General features: G+C 43.5%; 1 protein-coding gene across 1 annotated transcript in view; it reads right to left on the reverse strand.

Moving 5' to 3' along the window:
* Positions 1-18,697: 18,697 nt before the first annotated feature.
* The window catches only part of TSPAN7 (tetraspanin 7), a 73,407-nt gene continuing 69,345 nt past the window's right edge, over positions 18,698-22,759 (reverse strand). Inside the window, exons 7-8 of the mRNA XM_028727411.2 lie at positions 20,921-20,993; positions 18,698-19,747 (exon numbers count right to left, since the gene is read on the reverse strand). Coding sequence (XP_028583244.1) covers positions 20,925-20,993 — 69 coding nt within the window. The 3' untranslated portion in view covers positions 18,698-19,747; positions 20,921-20,924. The remainder of the gene's footprint in view (positions 19,748-20,920; positions 20,994-22,759) is intronic.

A 22,759-nucleotide genomic window follows, 5' to 3' on the forward strand; every position in this document is an offset into this window, starting at 1 on the left:
GAGGAGCCATTCCCCTGTCATGCGCTATTCACACCTGGCACTTGTATGTTCACCATGAATATCTGCAGGAAAGGAGCCTCTGTAGGTACACCTGTACTTGCAAAGGCTTTCATGCAATCTGGTTCCCTGCTTTACATGCAAAGGCTCTGCCTCTGCAAGCATTCACAACGCATGCACAGATGCCAGGTTGGGGCTGCTGGTTATGTGCAATGCTACTCAGTTCAGCTTGCCTGACACACTGTTCTAACACATAAGTGAAACATCTGAATAGTCACTCACCAACATATTTTGGTACAGAGCCGAAACTGATTGAACACCCTCCTTGAGATGAGGCTGAAACTGCATTCCAGTTCCTCATTTAAAAGTTTGAAACAACTGCATGAGGTGCCTAAATAAAGAATGGAAATCTGTATGCTCTTGCACCCCAAAGTAAGCTTGGGCTACCTCATCTCATGCAATTTGATAATCTGGAGACTCTTCTGTTCAAGAAGACCAAGTGTTTTCCCCAGTGAAAAGTGCTGTTTTTGTGCCAGCCACTTGAATGCATGATGACCAAAAGCCACACTTACAAAGGTTCATGCTGAGGGGATGAGTGTTTAATTTGCTTATTTGCAGGGGTACCCAGAATAATATGGATCTGGATGGTTCAAAAATACAATACTCTGGTTAAGGGAACCCAAATTTGATGTGTATGATACATCATTATATGAGCACTAAGTCCCCTTTTGGATCCATTTTACATTTAAAGCACATGGCTTCTCCCAAATAATTCTGGGATCTGTAGTTCCTGCATCACAGTACTACAGTTTCCAGCACCCTTAACAAATTGCTTTCCAAGGATTCCTTAGGAGAAGTCGTGTGCTTTAAATTTATGTTCCATATGCTTTAAATATATGATGTGGACAGCGTTAGAAACTGAGATATGAAAGCTAGGAGCTAAATGGCACCTTAAACCTAGGTTATGGGCGCAACAACGGAATGTCTAGGTGCACTTTTTTATAACAAGAATGCAAAGCTGAAAATGAATGAACTGCAGCTAAAATATTATGTTCACTTTTCACATGCTCCAGTCCTTCCCCTGCCCACCCACCTAATATTATTAAGAGGATCTCTTCTCCAGTCTTCAGAGAGTAACTGGAAGTGGGGAAGAAGAGAAAGGTCCTCCTTTCCTTCCACTCTGCAGTTTTAATCTGAAATCTTAGGTGCAGTACTGCGCCCAGAGCTCAGAAACTGCTCGCACTAATGAAATTCCCTGTTGTAAAATGCGCCTAGAACAATGGGAGTTTCGAACACTGGATGTGGATCTGCTCCCAGTGACTGATGAAACAATTGTATCTATGAAGAAATTGTTTCATTGTTTTTAGCATTTGTAAAGGTGGCTTACTTGTTTTCAGAGTTTGCTGAAATGGTTATATTGTTTCTGGAACTTGTGTATGTTTTATTCTGTTTTTAACTTGTTTGCTGCTTTAATGGCTTTATACTATGAAGCAATCAATAAATTGTTAAATAAATAAAATAACTTCACAATACCCATGTGAGGGAGGTAGCCTAAGAGCTGGTGGCTGACCCAAGTTAGGAAGTGAGCAAAAATAATGAGAAATGAGTTTTAAATATGAAATTACACATGCTCAGAGTAATTTCTTTTGAAGGTTACCAAAATAGTTTTGTTTGTGTGCAACTGCATGTGCTCAAAGTATTTTTGTGTATGCGGTTCATGAAAGTTTATCTTACTATACAGTGGAACCTCGGGTTGCGAACGTGATCAGCGCGGGAGGCATGTTCGCAACCCGCAGCGTTCGCAACCTGCAGCACTGCATCTGCACACGCATGGGATGCGATTCGGTGCTTCTGCGCATGTGCAAAGCACGATTTAGTGTATCTTCGCATGCGCAAGTGCCAAAACCTGGAAGTAACCCGTTCCGGTACTTCCATGTTTCGGCGTGTCCGTAACCTGAAAACACGTAACCCAAAGCATCTGTAACCCGAGATACCACTGTATAATAAAACTGTAAGACTTTGGGCATGTTGTAGTTGGTGTGGCTACCAATAAGTGGCCACACAAACTGCTGCATGATGACAGAACAGCATGTGGGCAGCCCATGCAGGCAGGTCAGATGAGTGAGTGCATGGGCAACTCAGGTGAGCTGCAGAGGAACAGACAAGGCAGAACAAGGCAGCAAGTATCCTGCTCTGATGCTGCACATCTCACACAATGCTGCCATTTCAGCCATAGCAGCATTGGAGGCTGAGGAAGAGAAAAGCAGCAGCAGGATGATTTGGCTTTGGCGAAGCAAGCAGGCAGATGGCTGAGGCCAGGAAGGGGGTAAGGAGGAGATAACTGGGAATAGTTGGCGCCAAACAGGTGGGCTGGAAAGGGGAAGGTTGGGTCAGTGTGTGGTGGGCTTTGCAACCCTTTCTGTGCTTCCCCTGTTGTCTCTGCCACTGGCGGGGGTGGGGAGGGTAATGAAAGGGAGAAAGTTTTTAACCTGTAAGGGGTGTGGTGTTTGACAGGGGTGTCAAATAGGATGGGTTGGCAAGCAATACAAGCAAGTGTACAGCCCTTATTGTAATACCCTTGCTAAGCTCAAGGTATCTTAGAGGTGTTTTCTGGTACCTTATTTTACACAGTCCTTTTAATCTGGCCTTGTAGGCACTGAACCACCTGGTTGGAAGGAAATACCTGTAGCAATCTAGAAAGTGTAAGGATATTGTTTATATATTGTTTCCTTTTTATATATGAAAAATTCAGATTAGGAATGTGACAAAGGGATAAACTTGTGACAAAATGGTACAGGACTCATTTCTACAATATTAGTAATCTAATCTATAGAGTATTCTACCCACATTTCTCCCCAGAAACAATAAAACCATCATGGAAATGATGCAGGAGCACAATGATATCATAAAAGATAGTACACCAACTGCTAATTTGGACTGGACATTGGAATCTACTCCAAAATGGCTATCAGCGTAGACCAGTAGTTTTCAACCAGTGTGCCGTGGCACCCTGTGATGCCTTGAATGATGGTCAGGCATGCTGTGGGCAACACTGGCCTCTGTCCCTCTTTGCTTCCCTCCCTCCTCTGATGCCGTCTTGCATCTCTGTTTTCCAAAGGTTTGCACATCTGTTTGTTGCAGCAGCCCTGGCTACAAGCTTCTCAGGAGAATGGTGCCTCTAGAGCTGGCCAGGGGGTGCTGGTTGCCAGGAACTGTGGTGGCCTCAGAGTAAGCAAGCAAACAAGTGGGCGAGGGAGGCCGGCCAGCCAGTCCACCAGCCCTTGCTGTTGGGAATGGACAGACAAGACTCAGGCATCTGTGGGGCAGTGTGAGGAGGCACCTCTCTTTGAGGGGTGGGGGTGGGGTGCAGCACAGAGAGTAGGGGTGGCAGCAGTGGCTGCCCAGAGGACTCCAAATGAGAAGGGAGAGGAGAGGAGGCTGAGGGAACACTTCACAAGGGAGGGTGTTTGAAAAAGGGTGAGAGGCTGCCTGCTTTGCAGGCAAGGGGTCACATAACTGGGCTCCTGAGCCCCACAGGGGTGCTGCAGAAAGAATGTAGTTGGGCAAGGGCACCTCCAAAAGGTTGAAAACCCTTGTAGATAATTAATGTTTCAACCAGAAGAACCACCAAAATGTCTTTAAAGTATGAAGCTGTACTACCATTGCAGGACCTAAGCATGTCTTTTATTTTTACATCATGGTCAATTACTTTTTAAAAGCACACATACAGACACCTTATTTCACAGCCATTGTGTTCTAGGGCTGAATATGCATGTTCGGAGGACAGAGAAAGACAGAGGAGGAGGGAGGACATGGCATTGCCTTTTTGTTTTATATTTTATCATTACAGATTCTGAATGTGTTGGGTCATTATCCATTGAAAGCAGGTCGAGTCTCCATTCATTAGTCATCTGCCACCAGCACATAAGCCTGAGTGTTCCCTTGGCTGGTAAACAAGCATAAAGAGCACTGTAACACTTACTAATTAGTTTCCCTATACAGTATTTCATCAGCATGCTTTTCATGATTACTATTATCCTCACAGTGAGAATCACTAAATACTCTGGGTTTGCAAAAATGTGAATTGGAAGGAGAGAGGTTTCCCTGCTCTTTCTCCCTCCAAATGTCAGGCATCTTCCTTTATAGATGTATTTGTTGCAAAGATACAAATCCAAGAGCAACCTGTCCGTAGCTTGCTGTTCAAAACGTGCACTGGAGATGGGCTGGGGCTAATTAATCACCTCCTTTTCCAAACCTCAAAACAGACTTTGTTCTTGTAACCCTTCACTGCCCAAGGCAGTGGAATTTGTATGCTTCCTTTTAGACAGAGGCCACAGATTATATGGCCTTGCCTAGTTTTGGACAATTAACAGTTCGGTACAAGCTGCAGAGCCTTAAAGTGTATTGATGTGTCTTTGTGTGGTAGGCAACTAAGTTTTACTCAGAGTGGATCTACTGAGAGTAATCTACTCATGTTCATTCATTTTAGTGGGTCTACTCTGAGTAAAACTTAGTTGAATATCCCCATTTTGCTGCCATTGTAAACTGATTTTTAGGCTGACCTTGTGGTATATAGCCATTTCATTTTATCCTGCTCTTCTTCCAAAGAGTTTGGGATATTGTAACTGTATATCTCCCTTTTAACCTCACAATAACCTTGTGGGGTAGGTTAGGCTCATGGGGGGGACTGGGGAGTGTTGGATATTTGCAGTTTAGTAGCGCTGCAGAGAGCTTGCTGGGGAGACCATGCATAACAAGGAACTCAAAAAACTTTAACAAGGTTTTAATAACAAAAACAAAAACTCCTTTTACACTAAAGATAACAACAACAAACATGGCCCAACCACCAACCCAACCCCCAGGGAAATGAGAGAGCTAGGTGCTGCTCTTTATATACTACATCCAATTGCTGACACAGCACAACCTAGCAGCACCTGCTATGTTTCACAGCTGTAAGACTGGGTCTCGTTATTTTCCCTGGCCCTTAAAGACATACACAACTTGTGAAACAATAATGAACCTTCACATTTTAAAGTGACTATTCAACAGGGAGGGCAACCCAATGAGCAAGAAGGGAACTGAGCTTGGGTCTCCTTATTCTAAGTCTAGCACTCACAACTGCTACACCACACTTGCTTTCAGTGTCTGTTTTGATGGCATAGTAGTAGGATTAGTGCTCATCACATGTGTAATAGCTGGCAGAGCTGTCCCTAGAGAATGACCATCTTCAGCACCTCTCTTCCATTGGTTCAACTTTTGAATATTTAATCCCACCTTTCTATCCAGGCACCTGTGTGTTTTGCATAAGGTATGAGACAGATTTATGTTTTCAAAAATGAGGATCAGCTATTGCTTTGTAATCTCAGAATCCTAGATGTAACTGGATACCTTTAAGCACCTAGGAGAGACTAATTAAGTCTACAGGGGGTCCAGACTCTGAGCTTTCTTCTTTAAAAAGCTATATTTCTAGCCCTTCGAAAAAGGAAGTTATAAAGCAAAATGTGTAGGCAATGTTCTAAATGATTTCTGCGAGATGAGCCAGCCTAGCTGCTCTTGCTTTTCATTGATTGTTTTAGCCAATGAATGAAATCATAGCTGGAATAGAGGACTGAGTTTTTTGGAAACCAGAAAATAGGAATCTGTGGGGTCCTAAAGAGCTGCTTCTCCCCCACCCTTTATCTTTCCTGCTTCTGTCTCATTTTCTATTCCTAGTTCTAAAGATTTACTTAGATTTCCTGTCACCGACAGCTGTCCTTCCTTTTGTCCTAAAAACTAGATTTCATCTTTCCTCTGGTGGGCCCATCTGAAACCAGGTACTCCCTGGAAGTTATTTGCTGCAAACACTACTATGCTGTATATGTGGGAAGATGCTAAAGATCCCACCCCCTGTGGCAAAGACAAAATGTAAAAACTTTGCAAAGAGGTTTGGGCATATCTCACAGTAAGCACCTGTCTGGAAACATTCAAAGTATTTTTGTAACCATCTATTTATGCAGTGGCATTTCCTCCACCTTTGTCTGAAGGGTACAGTCTCCTCATCTACCTCAGGATTCTATTACAGTCACCTGCTCTGCTTTTTGTGTAGACTAGGCCTCAGCTTCCAGCCACAGGGAGCATTCTGTTTCACCACTGTAGCCTGGCATTTGAACATATACACAGGTAAAATGTTGATGAGCATAAAATGGCTACAGAAGAGAATGCGCCCACAAAGCCTGCTGTTTGACACAGCTTGTTTTCTGTCACCGAATTTGGCAGGCCACCCAGTGGGAGCCAATTTATCACCCGTTTCAGGCAATCATCCCTCATTCATCAATTTCAGTGCTGAGTTGGAGACAGAGTGATTAGGCATGCCAATCATCACCTCAGAATGCCAGGGCACATCCAGTTGCTTGAGCTGCCGACATATCACAAAAGAGGAAGAACAAGTTTGATAAACTTGGGGGGGGGGGGGCGGGGGATGAGGTACGAGTGCAGCTGTGAAGCCTGAAAGAGAATACCAGACAGCACAGTACCTGCTAATACTTGTCACTTTGCATAGGCACACACACATTCACACACCAAAACCAGCAACAACATTATCAGATTAGCAACACCTGCATCCAGCAAAAACATAGCCTAATGGGTAAGAGAGCTGTCAACTGTCATTGACACTATCCAGAATGGCACAATACATTATGCAGGTGAAAGAGGCAGTGTTTTAATGGGTGTGATTATAATGGTCTTGAAAGAAACAGAGTTATTAGGCCTGAAGTTTAATGCCTCTGTTTTGCCAGTGAATATACATTGTGATGCACAGCCATGTTACCCCTTAGCTTATACAAGGAGTGGGAAGCAGGGGAGGAACATAGAAGGAAAATGGAGTGCTTGAAGGTGCATTCTAAAGGAGCAAAGTCTTCTTGCAAAAACATGCAGTAATTTGCAGACAGGACCTTCTGACAATGCTCTGCATATAGGAATGCGAGGAAGGGGTGAAAGTGCTCCTTAGGTATGTTTTATGCTAGTGGCCTCTACTCCATCCCTGTATACTTGCCCCATAACTCTGCCTAATGGCACTGAGTTAGCACTTCTCAATCACCCAAAATCCACTCCTTCAATCCAAGCCACTCCCCCACCCATCAGAGGCAGATTTAGGGGAGCGTGATCAGTATGGTTGCACTGGGTGCGGAGCTTTGGGAGCACCGCCAGGGAAGCCACAACTGTGGTTTAGAATGGAGCATGAGAGACACAGGGGTGCTGGATTTTGGTGTCATGCAGGAGACTGCTGAAATTTGAGACCCCCCAAGATCCACCACTGCCCCCACAGACAACGCTGTTTCACTATCAGATTTGCTTGAGAGAGAAACTAGCTATCAAAGAAGCATTACAATAAGGGATAAAGCTAGGAGGAAGAAAGCTTATGGAACACTGTCTTCCTTTGGAAAAATGAGGAAAGCCATTCTGTGATACCATTCATGTTGCATCAATACTTTTTGGAACCGTGTCATAAATTCCAGAAACTGAGCATGTACATAACCCACAACCATTAATATCCATGGGAGGGATGCTATTTACCGCAAGAGGAAGTGGGTTGAAATTACAGTAATTTTTCTTGATAATTTCAATATAGCATACACAGTGCCTTGTATTTATATCACACATGTCTATTACAGACAACTGCTTGTATCAGAAAAGGAATTTCATAATGACTGTAGTCACCTGCAGTCAAATAAAATACATGGCTTTCAGATAGCCACCACTTCCCACTGCCTCTCTGGTAGGGTTTCCATACATCCAGGGAAACCTGGACATGTCCTCTTTTGGGAGGCCAACATGCCCACCCAGGCAGATTTTTACATTTTAAAGGAAATAACTGGGGTTTGGGGGGGGGAGGTGGGTTTTTTTTTTTAAGGGGGACACATGCTCAGGAGGAAATGTGGAAGCAGAAGCACCACAGCAGAGTGCGGCCATTGCAGCAATGATCAGGTAGGAGCTGGCGTTCTGCCTCCACTTGGGCTGGCAGCGCTCGGGCTGTTCTGCACATTGCTGCTGCTGCCAGCCCAAGCTGGGGAAAGAGGCGCACAAGCCCGGCTCAGGCTGGCAGTGGCTCAGGCTGTCCTCTTTTTTGCTCTTCAATATATGGCAACCCTATCTCTGGCTTTGCTGCCTCTTCGGCCCACAGGCCATGAAGTTCACCAAGTGGCTCAGCGTGAAATACCTCTCAGGGTTGCTGTGAGGCTAAGATGGGGGCAGGGAAATTTTTGCTATTCTGAACTGATTGGAGAAAGGGGAGGGCAAAAGTGTAATAAAAAACCCCAATATATTTTATTCTTGGCACTCCTGGTCCAGTGGAGATGTGCATAAAAGCCTTTCTGGTGATAAGTCAAGATGGAATCCATTCGTCTCCTAGCAACTACACAGTAGAAATTGGGGTAATAATCCCTTACTTCCTCTACCCTTTCTAGACCTTCTTCTAATCTGCTATCTCCACAGAGACCAGGTCTAGCCACTTTATCAGTGAGCAGGAAGCTTTGTGCTGAGGTGACACTAAGAGGGAGAAGGCCTTTTCTATTGTGGCACTCATGTGGAACACCCTATCCCAAGGGCTTTATTTGCTCCCCTTCCCAGTCCTCTACTGACTGAAGGCACTGCCATCTTTCAATACAACCACTGCTTGAATGTCTGTTTCTCCTATCTCCTTGTTGTTTGCTTTATACACTGCTTCTTGGTTGTTGAATAGTTGTGTTGTTTGCTGCTTAGATTTTAAAAATAATTTTATCTATTTACTCCCTAACACTTATATCCCAGCTTTTTCCCATCATGGAATCAAAGGCAGCCAACATGTGGTTCCCAAGGTGTCACCTGTCCAGGAAAGGAACAGACTGGGGATCCATCTGTGCTTTCCATTTCCCATAGTGGTTTAAAAATCAATCCCTTTCCTCAGGGAACTCTGGGAATTGTAGTTCTGTGAGGAGACTAGGGATCTCCTAGCAATTCTCAGCACCCTTAACAGACTACATCTCCCAGAATTCCTTGAGGAAAGCTGTGACAGTTTAAAACACTATGATACTGTGTTATATATATAGTGCAGAAATGGAGCGTGGCTTCAGCAAGGTGGTGGCCTCATACGCCTTCAGATGAATGCTCTGAGTCCTTATTGAGACAAGCTGTCTTGAGTAGTTCTTTGGAATCAAACAGTAGGATAGAGATAATAAATAAATAAATGCTTTCTCCCAGAAGGCTTTCCACAGTTCTTGGCAACATAATAAAATAATTTTTTTGCCTTGCATATGCATGTTATGGGACCTCAACTGTTCATCTAAATCCAGTGTTTGTTGTCACCTTAATTAATATCTTCAGCATCAGCTCAGAATTTGAAGCATCCTGGATTAATTTGTTTTAAACCATGGAAACTGAGACGAGGGAATGTGGGGAGAAATGGGATTGTTTGATCTTTTCATTGCTTTTGAGCATCTTGCTGACATACCTATGCTTCGCGGGCTGTCACTCTTCTGATCAGGGACAGCTTCTGACTTGGCCTCGTGTGTTGAAGAGTCACAAGTGAAGAAATTGGTTTGATTGAGCAAGAACTTGCCAGAGGGTAAAAGAGATATTTTACATTCAAACGTATAATGCAATAGTCCATAACAGATTTTATTCTTGAGTGTGTGTGTGTGTGTGTGTGTGTGCGCGCGCGTGCATGTGTGTGTGTGTGTGCGCACATAAATCATGCTAAGTTTGTTGATGAGTACAGAATTGTTTATGGTATATGAACTTACATCTGGTTGTTTTTTTAAAAAAATATTCCAATTTGTGTCAACTGCATTGGTTCCTCCTGTTTGACCAACTCATGTTCCTGGTTGTTGTTGTTGTTTAGTCATTTAGTCATTTCCGACTCTTCGTGACCCCATGGACCAGAGCATGCCAGGCACTCCTGTCTTTTCTGGTATAAGCCTTTAAAGCCCTCAATGATCTGCGACCTCAATACTGATTTAAAGGTCACACTCGCCTACCGTATTTTTCGCTCTATAGGACGCACCTTTTCCCTTCTAAAAAGTAAGGGAAAATGTGTGTGCGTCTTGCTGTTCTAGCTTGGGGATGGCTGCGCAAAGCCTCCGCAGGGCAGTGGGGTGAAGGCACCCCACTGCCCTGCGGAGGCTTCACAGGCTGTCCCTGAAGCCAGAACAGCAAGAGGCTATCCCAGAAGCCAGATCCCTCTTGCTGTTCTGGCTTCTGGGGTTCAGAATTTTTTTCTTCTTGTTTCCTCCCCCCCAAACTAGGTGCGTCTTATCGTCCGGTGCATCCTATAGAGCGAAAAATATGGTATATGAAGTGACTTGTTCTGATAGCTTGTCTGCTGAGGCCCTCCTCTGTATCCTTCATAGGTTAAGCAGGTGGGTTCAAAGGACAAGGTTTTCTTAGCCACCATAACTAGGCTCTGGAACTCCTTTCCTTAGGAAGTTGTTTTCTGGCCTATTGGTAGACTGCAAGTCCCCCCCTTTTTTTTGTTTTAGAAGATATATGGAGGCAAGGCCTAGGTCTATTGTGATGACTTTTAAACATCTGCTGCTGCTATCTCATTCATTATGCTCTTGTGGTTTGTATTTATGACCATTTTTTATTCTTAGCAGTTTTGGTGTTCTATTCCTTTAAACCAGGCATGGCCAAACTTGGCTCTCCAGCTGTTTTGGGACTACAGTTCCCATCATCCCTGACCACTGGTCCTGTTAGCTAGGGAAGGTGGGAGTTGTAGTTACAAAACAGTTGGAGGGCCAAGTTTGGCCATGCCTGCTTTGAACAGAAAAGCATTACTGACTGGCTGTGGAGGCAGAGCATTGCCACTGATAGCCTTATCCTCCATGATTTTATCTAATCCTCTTTTAAAACCATCCAAGTTGGTGGCCACCACTGCCTTTTGTGAGAACAAATGCCATACTGGCAAAACCCAGAAGTAACCATTCGTCTGGCTGTGTAGGACTGTAGTGTATAATGTATATCTGGGGTATACGAAGCAGAGGCAAGTGTGAAATGGTGGCTGAAACAAGCTGAGGGAAGAGGTATTTGTGTGTCACAGAGAGAAACAGTGAGAGAGACATGGTATAATTTTCCAGAACCATACAACTTCAAAATACTGATGGTGTAGATCTAATTGCTCTTACATTGTGGTGAAATATAAATCTAGCCACATGAGGGTGTAATTACAAGAAGGTTTAACTAATGGAGAATGACTGGAGGAACTCAGTTTCTAATGATTATATGTAACTCAAGATTTCTCTTAGATAATACTGTAATAGACCAGCTCAACAAGACCACCTCAAAAGCAGCACCTAATATGGTGTGAAGTTCTAATAAAATCCAAGGTACATTTTGCTTCATAGCATCATTGGTGGCTGAGATGAGCAAGAAATCAGTGGAAACCAATTTTCTTTCTCCAGATTTTCCCTAGCAAGGCATTTGGCCTTGTTTGTTTGTTTGCATCATGCTTACCCATGTTGAATATGCATAACAGAAAAAGAAACTGGTTCATTTTTTTATGCCCTTAGCCCATCCAGCTTTATTAATAACCCATCTTTACGTAAGCATTTCTTCCCATGTTCATCTTTGTAAGTTTGCCCACCTGCATTCATCTTGCAGCCTGCATTTTCAGACCTTGTAGTTTTTAGAGTCACATTAATCTGCAGTGGATTGTTATTGGGCCGACTATCCCTTAGGGAGTGTAATGAAACACATTCATTAATTCTTGGGGCAAGAGGGCTAATTACTTTTTTAAAAACCTGTGCTAATTGCCAATAACACACACACTCTCCCTCCCCTTTTCACTTTCTAGCCTTATAAGGCTAGTTTGATTTACATTCCACAAATGTACCTTCTAAAAACTAGAAGGGAAAACCCTGCATGCTGTTCAGCAAGAACTGGAAATGATAAGCAGTGTCGTATAGTGGTTACAGTATTGGACTAAGACCTGGGAGACCAGGGTTCAAATCCCCACTTGGCCATGAACCTTGGGGCAGTCACTGCCTCTCAGCCTAGATAGATAAATTTATTGTCATTGTCCGTATATACACAGTATACACAACAACGAAAATCAAACACCCACCCAAAGACCGGGTTCACATACACATTTGCATGTATCTCCAACACTCTCATCCTATTCAGACATAATCTATAAAAACATAACATAATCCAGAATATAACATAACCTATTAAAGGCATAACATAACCTAAAACCTATCTCATTCCTTCCTACTCCCTGCCTGCTATTTCTTGCAACTGGCCCTGAGATCATTATTTAGTGCAATCAGAGCTCTTGGATAGAAACTATTCAGAAGGCGTGTGGTTCGTGTTTTCATTGTCCTATATCTTCTGCCCGAAGGCAACAGTTCAAAGAAGTTGTGAGCAGGATGGGTGGGATCTCTCAGGATATTGTGTGACTTCTTCAAAGTGCGAGACGTGAAGATCTCATCCAGGGTTGGTAGTTGGAGCCCAATAACATTCTGGGCAATTTTAATTATTCTCTGTAAAGCTTTTTTATCCGTTTCAGAGCTGCTCCCATACCACGATAATATACTATAGGTTAAGACACTCTCGATGGTACTGTGATAATAGGACAGAAGTAGGTGCTGAGATAGATTCAGTCCCCTGAGCATTCTCAGGAAATACAACCTCCCCTGCACCTTCCTCACAACCATATTAATATTTGCAGTCCATGAGAGGTCCTCAGAGATATAAATGCCCAGGTATTTAAAACTACCAACCCTCTCCACCTCCTCGCCATTTATGTGCAATGGTAAAAATACACTTTTCTTTCTCCTAAAGTCAATTATGAGTTCTTTGGTTTTTTTGGTGTTAAGCATAAGATTGTTTTCTTTACACCATTGAATTAACCCCTGTACTTCTTTCCTATAAGCAGTCTCACCGTTCTCACTAATGAGCCCCACCACTGTTGTATCATCCGCAAATTTGATGATTGTGTTCGACTTATACAGTGGGGTGCAATCAAATGTGTACAGGGAATAGAGAAAGGGACTTAGCACACATCCCTGAGGGGCTCCTGTGCTTAATACTAGAGTAGAAGAGTAGTAAGGTCCCATTCTCACTGTCTGCGGCCTATCAGTCAGGAAATTCCTTACCCACAGACAGATCTTCTGATGTATACCCAATTTGGTCATTTTAAGAAATAACCTGTCTGGCAGAATTGTATTGAAGGCAGAACTGTAGTCCACAAACAACAGCCTTGCGTAGGTTCCCTGTCGTTCTAGATGACTCAGTACAGTATGGACAGCGATGGAAATAGCATCATCAGTAGATCTGTTTCTTCTGTATGCAAACTGGAACGGGTCTAGAGTGGATGGAAGACCAGCCTTAATATGATCTAGCACCAATCTCTCAAAACATTTCATAACGACAGATGTTAGGGCTATTGGTCTATAGTCATTGAGAGATACCACCACTGACTGCCTAACTGACCTCATATCATTTTCGTGGGGATTAAATGAGGAGGGGGAAGAACCAAGTATACCATCTTGAGCTCCTCAGAGAAAAGAGAGCATATAGATGTAATAAATCAAAATAAATATACCTACCTACCTAACAAATAGGTTAAAGTAGCTTCTTGGCAAAGGACTTGGCTTGCTATAATGCAGGGCCAGTACTGACTTTCAAAATAGCAGCCTTTGCTACTGCTATTGGGATACCATTAATTCAGACATGTAAATAGCCACTTACGGTAAGTAAGAACAGCCACCAGTAGCCAGGCTGAGAAGCATTACAAATGTTGTTTTTGCCCATTTTGGCCCCAAAATCCTGATATAGGTCTGCATAAACAAGCAGGCTGGTGAACCCTTTTTTTAGGCAGGGGGTACTGACAACTGTGAACCCAGACTTGAGTTGGCTAAGTCTGAAGCAAGAGGAGGAACAATCAAAGTAATAGGTCCTCAGCGTGGAGAATGCTATTGGGTGACAGAGAGAAGACAGAACTGCTCATCACCTACTTTGCTTTTGTCTTCACCCAAGAGGAAAGTAGTGCTCATCCTGGTGATTACAGACTAAACGATGCAAGGAGGGAACTGCAGCCCAGGATAGGAAAAGAGGTGGAAGGGAACACTTAGCTACTTTAAATGAATTCAAGTTTCCAAGGCCTGATAAGCTGCACCCAAAGGTGCTAAGAGAGCTTGCGGATGTAATCTCAGAGCCTCTGTTTATAATTTTTCAGCATTCTTGAAGAACAGGTGATGTCCCTGTTGCTCTGAAGAATCAAAGAAGGCCTGGCTTGGCACCCTCTCTCTCCTTGCTGCCTTGTCATCTTACATGCATTTGCATCTCTTGTATTATTCCCACTGCTCATGCAACTCCACATTGCTCAGCATCAGCCAGGAAGCCAAGTGAGCAGCCACCCGAAGAGAGCAAGGCCTTCTCTGAGCCGTCTGCAGCTCATGTATTGCTTCTTGTCAAAGGCTGGCTCGGGCCAATCTGGCTTTGGCAAGCTGACACCTCCTTCAAATGCCAACCCAGTCTGCTGCTTCTAGGCTGTACCATGCAGGACAATGTTCATCTTCTAAATTAATGCAGCGGGTGCCAACTTTCTATCTGCACCAATGCTGGGCAGCTTGCATACAGCCCCACTAGGAATTTTGTTTTGAGGCTCAGTAAGCAATGTTTGCAAGCTCTTTCCACCCTTGCTCTGCTTTGCTTGATCAGATTAAGTTTCCCAGCCAGCTGAGAAGTGGCAGGTTGTGTGCCAGGCTTTCTTTGCAAACTGTTTTCCTGCAGGGATGGCCTCCTTATTATGCTATAAAGCAGAATGGGTGCTATTCTTCAGTGCAGTGCAGGATCTGACCCTGTGGGGGAAAGCCCAAGAGCTGGTCCCCCAAGTACTCAATCAGGATTACTGTTGCACAAGGGCCAAGGGAAGGGAGGGATGTTCTGGGGTCCTGAGCATGATGGAAACTCTTTGCTCAAGGGGATAATGGAAGGAAGTGAATTAACGTCCATCTAGAGGAAAAGAATATTTTGTCCAAGATAATTTGGAGATGTGCTTGCATGCAAGGCATAAAGGTTTAAAACCCTTGGCTAGGCTTGGTCTTTGCTAAGGGCAGGGTTCTTCCAGATGGGTGCTCATTGCAGGACGGATGTCCCCCATGCAACGAGGTTGTTGGCATCAAAATGCCAGCCAGTTTTTTCCTCTCATTTAATCCAGATTTATCCTTCCTAGGGGAAATCTTTTTTAAAAAAGCAACTACAGTTGCCAGTGACCCATTTGCGATATTTGAACAACCTATTTACAATATTAAGTCCTCATCTGGAAGCACCCAGAAATCTCACAGTTCTAGCACACTCCTCAAGCATGGGACAAGCTCCACTTAGTAACTGAAATGGCAGGCATTCATACCAGCAAATCAAATACCAGCTCAGCTATCTGTTTTGCTCTTTCTCCAATCTTTTAAGCAAGTTGTCTGCCTTTAAAAAAAAGTTTTTTGAAAGCACATGAACATTCATGTCTTTATCTGTCTTTTAAAAAGAAAGAAATATTTAAATGCACAACAACCAAAGACTTGAGGCGGCGGGGGGGGGGGGAGAGTCTTGGTGACATTACAGGGGGGAGCCAATCACCACTGTGCACTGTCACCTTCTGCTGGAAACCCACAGAACCAAACCCCAACCTCAACTTAGGAGAGGAATAGATGCATTTAGACTGTTTGCAGTGAGGAGCCTTCTAGGTTGGCCCCACTGTGTTGTATGTGTTATTAAAGCTGCTACTCCAAAAGGCAGAAATGGAGACCCAGTGGTCTTTGAGATGTTTAGGTTCTAAATCCCCATCACCAACCAGCCAGCATGGCCAATGGTCAAGGACTATGGGAGTCCCAATACTTTCCCCCCTTCAAGAGTTATAATTCTACATTACCAGCAGCACATTTGACCAGAGGGCCACAGGTTTCCCATCTCTGTCCCCAGATAATATGGGTTTTGCTGCACTTATAGCTGCATGGAGTGATGAACTGGCATTACTTGAAGAACTTGAGGACCATAAATGTGTGCAGTGAATGCCCAATGATGCTACTTCATTGCAAAACAGCATTGTGGGGAGGGTCTTGGTGCAAGAAGAGGGAGTGCTTTGTCCTTCACCCCACATACTCATTGCTTTCTCTTGTTGTGACTGTGAAAGCATTCCCTTCCAGCTGTACTCCAAATTGTCCACCCCTTTAGACCGCTTTGCAGCGAAAAAGGAGGGCCATTGGAAGGTTCATCACATGCATTCACACGCAGTTAGACCTTTGCACTGTTTGCCAAGCAGGCACAGCCAAGCTTTATCACCCCCTTTCCAGCTTTAATTATTGCCTGACACCAAAATTGATCAGGGGAAGCTTATACAGGCAAAGACACAAAATGCCAGGAAGCTTTGTCTGCTTGTTAGGCTGCTGTTAAGGCTTTGGAGCAGGTCAGGTTAAAAAGGCGGCACCCTACTTCTGATTCACAAAGGGTACTCATGGTTTAAAAATCACCACAGTGGAACATCTTTGCTGCACCTCCACATGCCTCTCTCTCTCTCTGCATTACCGTTGAGCAGAAATCAGGAAGAGAGCCCAGTTTGTTCTGTGAAAGCATACCTTTAATTAGAGTTGCCATTCCTGCCCCCCTTTGCCCGCTCTCCTCCTGCTCATTTAACAGCAGCTGCACACAGAGAAATTAGGCAGGCTTTTCTAGCAGAGAGATAAAGCAATGAGGAAGAAAGCTCCACCTGCCTAATTTCTTCCTGTTAGTCTGCTGCGAAAGATGCAGGAGCAAAGCCAGGAAAATGTAGCTGCCCTGAAAGCATGGTCCCACAGGGTTTCCCCTCTCTGCTAGTTTTTATCAGCTAAGAGGTACAAGGGTCCAGAGTGCAAGTGGTTGCCCTAACCAATCGAAGCACTTTTTCCACATCCTCGAGTCTTACTGAAACTCACCCAACACAACAGGACTGGACAGTGCTCTGGACGCCCCTTGATTCATCTGCTAAAATAGCAGGCACTATATCCCAGTGGATGCAAGGAATTTTATTCTCAAAATGCTATGCAAACAAGTCATAATGCGCTATCGTCAGTTCTACCACCTCCTTTGGGCCAGACCCTATATTACCTGGAAAAGCTCTGCTGGACAGCACAATGAGGATCCCCCAGTAGCTGTGGCAGCAGCACCTTCATCCAAATGTCCCACTGCAGCACTAAGAGCTAACTGATGCTTCCATTTCCTTATGAGCTGGTTGCAAATTTCCAGCTCCTTTTCCTCATGACCTAGTTAAATCTGGCTGAGAAGGAAGGGCTTATCCCCCTGAGCATCAGAGTATTGCCCACTTGGCAGATCATGCTGCTACGCAACAGTGCTGCTACTGCCAGAGCTCAGGGGCACCATGTAGGGCCCAGCATCCTTGTCTCTCCCCTGACCGGGTGACTGGGGTTCTGCGTCAGAACCTCAAGGCAGACATCCTACCAGGCAGGGAAATGAGGCTGCAAAATTGCCCCAGAGACCTCTCAAGACCTGACCTAAATTGTTTTACTCAATCGTAATTAGGGATTCTGGTGCTGCTGCACTAGGGGACAGTAAGAGCCAAGAAGCAGGGTCCTCTTCTCCAGTGAACCTTGGTCCTAAATGTTTATCAAAGCACCAGTTCTTTCAGGAGGCTGCACGGTCATGAATGTCTCTTTCAGCTGAGATGTGTCCAGATGCTCCTTTAGTAAAGGTAAAGGTACCCCTGCCCGTACGGGCCAGTCTTGACAGACTCTAGGGTTGTGCGCCCATCTCACTCAAGAGGCCGGGGGCCAGCGATGTCCGGGGACACTTCCAGGTCACGTGGCCAGCGTGACATCGCTGCTCTGGCGAGCCAGAGCCGCACACGGAAACGCCGTTTACCTTCCCGCTAGTAAGCGGTCCCTATTTATCTACTTGCACCCGGGGGTGCTTTTGAACTGCTAGGTTGGCAGGTGCTGGGACCGAGCAACGGGAGCGCACCCCGCCGCGGGGATTCGAACTGCTGACCTTTCGATCGGCAAGCCCTAGGCGCTGAGGCTTTTACCCACAGCGCCACCCGCGTCCCTCAGATGCTCCTTTACCTTCACTCAAATTAACAGCTTGTTCTTGCATTTTGTACTTGGTGTCACTTTCAAGCATACCTTTAATGTTCAGGTAGTGAACATATTCACACAGTGAAATTGGTAGTAACTGGTATTTGCATGCCATCTGAAGAAGCAATTTAATTATGAATACTAGGCAAATGTATTATATATGAGAAATGGAAAACAATTATGTCATACATATACACTTTGGATCACATCTGCATTTGTAAGACTTTCAGACATATGTGGGGCAGCAACCCAATGTTCAATATACATACAGCTGGTCTTGTACTATCTCTTTTCTCCAGAAAAGAAACCAGACAATGTTTTTGTCAAATTGCTATAGGGCAGTGAATTTTATGTTGTTGCAATTTTTCATACCTGATTTGTGCCCCCCGCCCTAAATTGGATGATAACTGAAGTGCTACCCTATCCAGTGTGAACATAAAGTTCACATGAACACTTCCAAGCCCTGAAATAAACCATGTTCAGATGGTGCTCCATCAGAGTGATGGCGGGGGGGAGGGGGGGATGAAATGAGGTAGGAAGGAATGTTTTGTAGATACAGGCTTTCATAGCATTGCCATTGAAAAAAGAAGTCTGTGTAATTGCTGAAAAAATAAAACGGAGGCCAGTAGAAATCCGTAATGGTTCCATTTATTAATATGTATATCACAAATACTCACAATATCAATGCATTCTTGTTGGCATGCTAGACAGAGGCCTTATTTAAAAATTCCTATTCTTTTTAAAAAAGGTCTTAAACTTTTGCTCCCCAACCCCAAAAAATATTCCACACACTCTTTCCTCCCCATAAGTTTGATTGATTTGACAATGTATTTGGTGGCAACTTCAATGCAAAAGGAGAGTAAAAGAAATAAAGGGGGGGGGAGAAGAAAGTAGTGTTACAGCACAGTTTGATTAGTTCATAATTATCTAATTTTTTTAAAAGCAGAAATTACTGGTTTCACAGTAAGCAAACAAACACAGCTTAGTAACTATTACACAGGTTCAGATTCAGAGGCAGAATGCACTAGACAAAGGCCTACTGGCAACCCACTAGGTGTACAACATTAAGGTGCAGCAGAACATCAAAAGAACAATTTCTCTCAAGCAGATTTTGGACTTTTTTCAAGTATCTTCATGAGTTATGTAACTGATTCCTTCTTGGGGCAGTTGTGGGGGAGGGAGTGGGTATGTTGAAAAACTTTAGTAAAGCAGTAAACAAAAAATCAAGAAATTAAAATTCTGAAAAACCAAATAATATATATATATATTTATATATTTGTATACAAGTTTAATATGGATGTGTGCGACATTTATTAACCATAGTGAAAGGCTAATCTCGCCCTCCAGTCACTACATGCACAGCCCAATCATTGCTGTTAATGAATTACCTCTGTTAACTTTACAATGCAACTACAGTCTGACCAAGAACATACATATAGTGCCATCATATGCAGAGCCTTCAGGATGGAGTGTACAGTACTGGATGCTGAATGGTTCAGGCTACTTTTGCGGCACAACAGTACTTCACGGAATGGTACACTACGCATGGTACAGAGTTTAGAAGGTGGTGGCTTTATGTGTGTGTATATGTGTAGTTGTGTATGTGCTCTAACATTCTTTAGAAGTCTTCCAAGAATTATCCAGTTCCTGATTGAAAACAGGCACTGTATTTGACACCCCTGGAAAGAACAGAAAGGGGTGGGAGAGAGAACAAGGGATTGTTTTAGTTACCATCAACCATAAAAATCCTCTTTTGAAAGTAAGGATGCTTTGGGTTAAATCAAAGGTTCCTTTCCTCTAATGGAAGAACTTTCCTCCCACTGGGAAAAGAAAGCCTTTGGATTGAACCCTGTATTGCGAAAACATTAACAAATATAAGCACAATATCTACTTCCATTATAATTAGAATCATAGAATTGTAGAGGTGAAAGGGACCGTGAGTGTCATCTAGTCCAAACCCCTACAATGCAGGAGTATGTAGCTGTCCCATACAGGGATTGAACTTGCAACCTTGCCATTATCAGCACCGCACTCTAACCAGCTGAGCTATACAGGTCCATCCTTTCCATAAATGGGTACAGTTGGCACTCCAGCTATGCAAAGGAAAAGTGCTCCCGACTGCAGCAGCCATCTGGGAAATCAGGAGCATGGCCAGGACTAACAGCATCCTGACACTGCAAACCTGGTTTTCCAAGGAGAGACCAACATGCTGAACTCCTATTGCCAGATCAGCAGTCCTACTGACTGGGAGCACTTCTACCTTGTCCAAATTAAGTTATAGGTTCTTAACCCACATCCAGTCCATCACTGGTTTAGAACCTTCACAGCCTCTCTGGGCCAAAATGTAAAGGAAAGAGTCATCAACTAACTCCAAATCTCCTAATGATCTGCCCCCGTGGTTTTCATGTAGCTTAGCTGCCTTGCTTCTAACTGGTTAATGAATTAATTGAAATAAACCACAGAATAGCAATGTAAGTGATATTTTGCTTCAGAAGATTGAAATCCCGTAAACTCTTTCCTGGGAGTAAACCCCACTGAATTCTGTGACACTTCCATCTGAGTAGATATGCAGATATTCTTATGGTGTTTTTTTGGGGGGGGTGTTGTTTTTTAAGGTTACAAAAACATATCCAGTATATTGCCTGAATCAAGAGATCTATTTAGGATGTTTTATTTTTTATAATAATGCCACTCTGATTAACTCTGATTATACTATTTTCATCCCAGCTGCAAAAACTGACTGACTATACTTAATACAAGCAGCTATGTAATGGCTTTCATAAGCAGAAAAGCAAGGCATGAGAGTCACTTTGGGAAGGACATCCTGCATACAGCAATATGCACAGACCCACCTTGTTACACCATCTCGTACTGATTGGCAGTAATAAATCGGGACAGGCAACATGCCAACAGCATTCCAATCAACTGTTAGAGAGAGTAAGAGAAAATATCATACATGTAGTTCAGTGTCACTGTGAAATCCATGGACTCTAGAGGATTATTTATTTATTTATTTGATCCCTTAAAATATGTAAATACACAAATATTATATATTTAAGCCAAGAGACACAATAGAAGCACAGAATCAATGCAATTGCGAAGCATCAGCTCCTGTAAAGTATCCCCCACCCAGGAACTTCACTTTTGTTATACAGGTATTTGTTTCTAAGAAATCAAAGTCTTTTTGACTTGCTTTATTATACAATTTATATATGTTATTCCTGTCACCCCTCCCCAATGGCTACAGCTCACCTTCAATATTTACACATTGAAAAAAGGCTGTATCTGCAAAACAATCTGTTGTTCTTTAGCTTCTCGTCTTTCAGGCATCTTAGGAGATGCTCATGAAGATAGAATCATAGAATTGTAGAGTTGGAAGGACCCCCAGGATCATCTAGTCCAACCCCATGCAATGCAGAAATATGCAGCTGCCCCATATGGGGATCGAAACAGCACCACGCTCTAACCAACTGAGCTATACAAGATCACTGAGATCAGTTAAACACTAGTTATAGGTCAGCAAATAATCCATGAAAATCTCACTGTAATATGGGTCACTGTTTTCCCGCTATGCATTGACACACAGCCTCCAGGCCAGTGTGGTCTCTGGAGTGTTCACTGTGCAGACACCTGCACAATGAGCTCCAGGTCTGCCTGCTTTACACAGTACTTAGTTAAGGCATAGCAATGTGCCTCACAGGTTCTTTCTACTCCCTGCCGTGTTGGTGTGTCAAAAGCAGTAGGTCAGACACAAAGTGATTTCAGATGTTACAGACATTGCCAGACACCTGAGCAATCACTTTGGCATTTATCTTGAAGCACATAGATGTTGTACAGGCTGTAAGTGTGATTAGAGTCTGCACAACTTTCTTATGCGAGCTCCTTTTATTAGACATTCTAATCAATTGCCACTAGCAGAAGAGGCTGGCAGCACTCAGATCATTCTATGTTATTTGACAATCACAGGTTGTTAGGGTTGCTCAGGGAATATATACTCTTGCTTTGCTTTTAACATTCAGAGTTGTTTGCGGAGTTGTGCTGCTGCCTTTTCACTTCATTCAAGACATCTCATATTAAGTGATCATGAGTCGTGGCACTTTTCTGCATGTTGGCCGCAGAGTATAGTAGAATGCAAAAGTGTTCAAGAAACTTGACCAAAAGGTACTTGTAATTAAAGTGTTCCTGTTCGCACTTAACCCCAGTACTCTAGAGCCAGTTACTCTCAATCAGATTAATCTTCCAAAGTGGTTTAGTGTTACATTTCATCCTACACTCCATCTGTCCAACGTGGCACTTGCAGTTTGGAGGACTCTTGGCTGCCATGACACATTGCCTTTTTCAGTTCCCATTGTGGGGTGCATTCCTCCAGTCTAGCACACCCAAAATCCCTTAGACTGCTCCTTTTTGCATTTCTGTGATCCACATAAGTGAGCGGGTTGCCCACTGGTTGTCTTCATTCTAGATGGCCCCCTCCAAACAACTTTCCTATCATTTCCTTGTTATCTCTGCTACAAACCTACATTTCACAAGTGCAGAGTTTACCAGTGACAGACAACTGACAATACTAAAGTAAAATACAGCTGCTCTTTTAGTTCAATTTTTTAAAGGAATTCTACACTATGTATATAACTAAAAACAGAAGACATCAGTTGTCATCTACAAAGTAAGATTGGAGTGAGGTCCACCACAGT

This window comes from Podarcis muralis, chromosome 4 (genome assembly GCF_964188315.1).
Source record: "Podarcis muralis chromosome 4, rPodMur119.hap1.1, whole genome shotgun sequence".
Taxonomy (NCBI): Eukaryota; Metazoa; Chordata; class Lepidosauria; order Squamata; family Lacertidae; genus Podarcis; species Podarcis muralis.